The sequence below is a fragment of the Octodon degus genome, unplaced genomic scaffold (assembly GCF_000260255.1).
Source record: "Octodon degus isolate 3935 unplaced genomic scaffold, OctDeg1.0 scaffold00010, whole genome shotgun sequence".
Taxonomy (NCBI): domain Eukaryota; kingdom Metazoa; phylum Chordata; class Mammalia; order Rodentia; family Octodontidae; genus Octodon; species Octodon degus.
Window position 1 is genome coordinate 11,555,489 of NW_004524586.1, and position 5,905 is coordinate 11,561,393.

The following is a 5,905-nucleotide window of genomic DNA, read 5'->3' on the forward strand; positions in this document are numbered from 1 at the left end:
CGCCAGGCTCCAGCGGCGGCGGCGGCAGCTGCAACAGCACCAGCAGCCCCGGCGGCGGCAGACCGTCCTCTGGCCAATGAATGCGGACCCGCCGCCGCCGCCCTGGGTTTGGATGGTGCCTGGCTCCGCCGGGCTGCTCCGGCTGGGCGCCGGGGTCGCGCCCCCACCGATTCTGCTCGCCGCGGCCCAGCCTCCCGCGGCCCCGCTGCTCCCGGGGCTGCCGGGCTGGCCCGCCCCGGGCGAGCCCTTGCTACCACTGCTGCCTCTGCCCTCCGCGCCAGACCACGCAGCCGTGCACCACTACCCCCTGCTCCACGGACAGGTAACGTCCCCGTCCCCAGTTCCGTCTCTGGTCGTCGGCTCCTTCCTGTCCCCAGGCTCTGCCCTCGTCCTGCATACGTTGGCTTTGGTCCTCGGTCCGTGCCCTTTCATCCCCCAGGTGTTCTCGCATCCCCAGCCCATCAGGGCGCAGCTGGAAAACCTTGCGTCGGCAAGAAAGTTCACGCTTCGATGTCCCGTTTTGCCTCTCGGCAGTTTTTGCGGTTTCTCTTCTCGGTCTCTGGACAGAGCGATTTGGAGACCCGCACCCCAGGCCGGCACTGGGACAACCTAGCCGCCACAACTTTTGCCCGAGCCAGGGTCCTTGTGCAGAGCGCGGTGCCCAAGTCGCCCACGCTGTAGCCGAGCGCTGTAGCCTCGTACCGCGGATGAGATCCTCTCGAAGTTAATACTTTCACAGCCTCTGTCAGACTTGAAAAGCAAGCTGGGAATCAATAGCTATTCCTGATTCTCATCTGGTTTCTCCCCCTTTCAAATAGACTCAGGAAATGCTTAAGAGAATTCGAGCCAATGGAATCCAGCAGGGAAACCCTGCCTTTAATACTGAGAAATGCTACCGATGATTTTCCCTCCTGTCCTAGGCCTGCCTGGGTCCACCAAATTCGCTAATGCCTATTACACTTTAGAAGAGTTTGGCGTTTAAAGCCTGGAATCAGAAAGAAAAAGTGACTGTACCTTTGATTAACAGTGCAACAGAATAAGGCAGGTTGGTTTTGGCAAGATCCCATTGTTGCCTATCTAATTTTGCAGATGCGTTTCAATCAGAGAGTAACATTTATTTCATTCCAAGGATTGACCTCATTGACATATTCAAATAAGCATTGTTAGAATTCACCTTTTAATTAATTTTATTCTGATATTGTCTTGTGAGCTTTTCTAAAAAGATGTTGAACTCCTACACTGGGTTTTAGACTTCATGACATCACATATGTGGTACTGGATATCTTATTTTGATATAAGATTGGGTTTTATTGGTTAAACACTGGTAGCTTTTGCCATATTTTGGAAGGTTGTTATATCAGAGTGCTACCACTAGAGGTATATAATGTCAAGAACTACATTTTTTTTTCTATATAGAAAACTGCATTTTTTTTTCCTTGTACAAATTTAAAAAGAAAAATCCAGAAAAACTTCCTGTCAATTATTTCAAGATTTTTGTGCTACCCACTTTCAAGTTCAATATTTAGAAACAGAAGGATATTTTAATAGGTCAGGAAAAAGGACAGCATTATGATTTTAAAACAATAGATATTGAAGTGTTCCGTGCTAATCGAGCAGTGCAGCTTGTTCATTCTGCCTTGAGGAGGAATCAGCGATGATAACTGGAGTGACTGTCTCCCAGTTGCCTGGCCCTGTCTGTACTGTCCCTCTTATTCTCTGCACTAGGACCTTGAGTTATGTGATCCTCACGTTTTCTTTGCTGTAGAATCTCTTTGTACTGATGAACCTTGGTAAACTTTGATTCTTAACTCTTTGGCTACTTGCATTTTGAAAATATTAGTTGAAGGTTTTTAAAAAGATAATGATAATCAATTAAAATGTTATATTGAAAGGAGTGTCAGAACTGTAGCACTGTGCTTGTTTATGAGAGAAATTGAGTGGTTTAAACGGAATACCAGGATTTTTCCTTTCCATGATGGTTTCTTGTTCTCTCAGAGAAGAAACCCATTTCTTACTGTGTCTTCACGGTTTGTGCTTAGTTTTCTTTCTCTGATGAAGAATGCTGTATTGGTAGTGCCTTGTGATGATTCAGCTATGCAAACTTCCATGCATTTCTTTTTTATTTGCAAATGTTTATAGATTTTCTTGATTGGGGAAAGGATTTTTTCATGGATTCAAATCTATATATTTTTAAAATTCCTTTTTCTTTTTGTACCATCTTGAAAAATATTTTCATCAATACATGTTTATAGTACATAAGGATTACATTCATCATGGGGAGCTGGTACATGGATAGACACATTTTAAGTGTTTTTTTAATAACCCTTCCTTTCTCCTCCCTCCCTCTCTTTTCATTGCTTGGTTCTTTTCCCTTTTGCAAAACATCTATTAAAATTCTTTTTTGAAAGCAATTATTACAGTGTCTTTTGGTACAAAGTAGAGCTGATTGATTTGGGCTAACGAGGATGCCCTTCTTTTCTTGTGTGTTGTAGTGGCTGTGTGGTGGCCATTCTCCGTCCATAGGACTGTCCCCTTCTACCACTGTGGAGTTGGTGCCCATTTTCCCACATGTCTGCACTTCGACTCTGCCACCTCCTGTTGGGAAGAGTTGGATAGATAAAAGGATGCCTAATTGCAAGGTACAAGTGCAAATGTTTTCATTGGATAAGTGGACTTTTAATTATTATTGTATCAACAGAAAACACCATGTATTTTTACTAGTTGTAATAAATTGATGTAAGAATAGAAATTGAGTTGGGATTAGACTGACCTGGTCAAAAGCATTCAGCAAAACACAGGGGTATTTCGTTTCAGCTTAAAATACTTGGAATTTCTGTATTTTCTGAATCATACTCAAAATGTGAAAATTCTGATTTCTGAATCATACTCTACTATTTAAAAAAACAGTTGTAAGATCTATAACCAACAATTGAAATCTAGCCTTAAGCATTATATACTGCTTTGCTCTTGCTGTTGCGAGTTTTTGTCTTTGTGACACGGTTGGTGAGTTTTCATCTTTCTGATGACCTGGTTTGACTTGTGAATTCAAATTTGTAGATGAGGTTCTGCTTACCTAAAAAACAAAGAACAAGTGAAATGTTGACTTGTTCTACAACAAATGAAATGATGACTACATTCGAGTGATTCTTCACCCTGTAGACTGGCTTCTGGGCTGAAGTGACTAGGTTAGTATTTGAGGACTAGCTCAGAAAAAATTAGCTAAGATAGAGTGCGTAGTCAAGCCCTTTCCTTCACGTTCTAGAGCAATGCATTTACAGAATGTCCAGGAGCATACTGCACAGTGTTTGACCAACATAAGACAACAAATATGTAGCTTTTCTCAGGAGGCTTGCCTTACAGGTTGTACTTGTATTGTCTTTGGACAGATCTTTTTTAATAATTCCTTTGCTCTGGATTCAACATGGATACATCCTGAGGAGTCGAGATTGTTTCCTGGGCATGGAAAGCCTCATGTCCTGGCGAATCAAGTAGCCCTGTCTCTGTCCAGACCAGCGCCTGTATCCGGTCCTCTCCCCACCACGGTGTTAGCACCTGCACCTCTACCAGGTTGGTGCCCCAATATCTGTGGCAGTATTTGTCTGTAGTATAATTTAGTATTACAGTTTATTTGTCACTTCGATGACATACACTGTTGGTAAATCCTCTTGTAATTTAGTCAATGGTGTGAATTTAGTTTTAAGTGAGTCTTGGGTAACTCATCCACTTTTTTTTTTTTGGTAAGAATATAGAGCTGCTATTAAGATGAGATTTTTCCAGAATTAAATTTGTGGTGTTTTCTTGGCAGAATTGGATGGTGTTTTCTATCAATTCCTCTTCGTAGGAGCACTAATTGATCAGTCTATTTGTTTAAAAATATTATTTGCCTGGAGTGAGGCATGGACAGGCATGCTTGCTGGGCTGTAGGACACGAGCACTTCCATGTTTGGTTTCTGTGAATTTTGTCTTTGTATTGGACAAAATTGGGGGAGACGGGCTATAAATGTCCTGATGGGAAGACAGATCGGGTTCTATCTTGGGAGTCTGGAGACCTGAAAGCACATCTGTCCTGGAATAGACTCCCATGAAACAATCCCTGGATGAAAGATTGTGTAATAAACCTATATTGTAACAAGAGAATAAGATCATCTTATGAATTTTTAAATTGATTTTTAAAATCACCTTAACATATGATCATATTATAAAAGCAAATGCTGCCGCTGCCAAAATTGTCTTGCGGCCCCTTCCATTATGGAATATTTTATGACTTTAGAATTACATTACCTTCCTGTAATTTCCTACCTACCAAGCTTATCTCAATATGTGTCTCTAAAATTTAGTAATAACGAGATGCTCCTGTGGATTATACAGTGCTGGTCTAGAGGAGATATATTTATTTTTCCTGTTTGCCTACCTGTTTATTTCAGTGTGCCATAAATCTCGGTTAGCAGTAAGGTAGGAAGAACAGCACACTATGTGTGTTTCTCACGAGCCCTCGTGTTCTTGCCTGAAACTTGTCGCTTGTCCTTGTGTCTGTGCATTGCTGATTAGTTGAGCGTAACGGATCACATATTTATAAACATTTTACACTAACATGATCGTCTCCTATTTAACTTCATAGCGAGAAAAGACGCTTCCGTGGCATGCCTTATATCACGATGACACGACTTTTGATGACTCTTTTTACATGAAAGAATAATATTTCAATTTTCTGGTGTACTGGCAAGAGCTGTTGCCAAAATAATCAGCACATTTAGTTTTAAAAATGGTGAAATCAATCCCCCTAATGCAAGCAAGCCTTTGAGTGGAGCTCCTCCCTCTGCCAGCCTGTGCTAAGTATGCTGCAGACCTTTGTCACGCTCATTGCAAACTCATTCTATGAACCTGAAAATATCCATTTAATTGGAGCAGATCGTGACCATTTATCATACTTCTTCCTATCATATGGTTGTTGTTAACTTACTGCTATGTAGCAGATACATAGTCTCTTCAGAGACTATTAACTCTAACTTTTACCATTTTGAGCAATCTCCTTTAAAGAACAAAAATGATAGTTCTTACAAATGCAATAAATATTAAAATAATCTTTCATTCTAGCCTAGTCTACCATTTGTCAAATCTATGCCTTTTCTCTTTTTTCGTTTTTTGACTTATGGATCACAAATGAATAGAATGTAATTTCATTTATCTTATGGGAAAAAAAAATCTGTCTGTCTCCAAAGGTAATTTAAATCATAATCAAATTCATTTTTAGTTTCTGACTTTCTTCACTAAAATTTTGATTTTTTAAAAATAAATCTCTGAATTTTTAAAATGATTGAGCTCTAGAAAGCAGCCTCCCCAGCACTGGGATTACAGGCGTGCACCACCACACTGGGTCTCAGCAGCTGGTTTAGCTTGTCCGGGGGCAGGGTGTCACGGCATGTGGTCCAGCGGATCGAATCTTGGTTCCTGCGCTGGCCTAAGCGGGCACTTAGTCCACTGAGCTATCTCGGGACCCTAGAAAGCGTGTCTTGAATGCTTCTTAGTATAAAGAACATATTCAATAAGTTGTTTCTGTGATCTCAGCTGCTAAACAGAGAACCAGAAGAGAAGCAAGAACAGGTGAAAGGCAAAATCCAAGTTAGATTAAAAAAAAAATACTGGGAGGCTGAGGCAGGAAAATTACAAATGGGAGCCCATTTGGGCAAGCTAGCACTTTAGTGAGACCTTGTTTCAAAATGTAACATAAAAAGGGCTAGAAGTGTTGTTTAGTAGAAGGCCTTGGGCTTAATTTTCAGTACTGCACACATACATACACACAAAATTAAAACACTCCATTGAAATAGTTTCAGTAACTACAAATTACAAATTTATTAAAACATTTACATATAAATTATCAGATATGTTGTCATTTAAAATTGCTATT

The 5,905-nt window shown here is 40.9% G+C and overlaps 1 protein-coding gene across 1 annotated transcript in view; it reads left to right on the forward strand.

Moving 5' to 3' along the window:
* The first annotated feature begins 61 nt into the window (after positions 1–61).
* Positions 62–5,905, forward strand: part of Tcerg1l (transcription elongation regulator 1 like) — a 206,752-nt gene continuing 200,908 nt past the window's right edge. Inside the window, exons 1-3 of the mRNA XM_004625567.3 lie at positions 62–322; positions 2,493–2,639; positions 3,387–3,567. Of these exons, the coding sequence (XP_004625624.1) occupies positions 77–322; positions 2,493–2,639; positions 3,387–3,567 (574 nt within the window). The 5' untranslated portion in view covers positions 62–76. The remainder of the gene's footprint in view (positions 323–2,492; positions 2,640–3,386; positions 3,568–5,905) is intronic.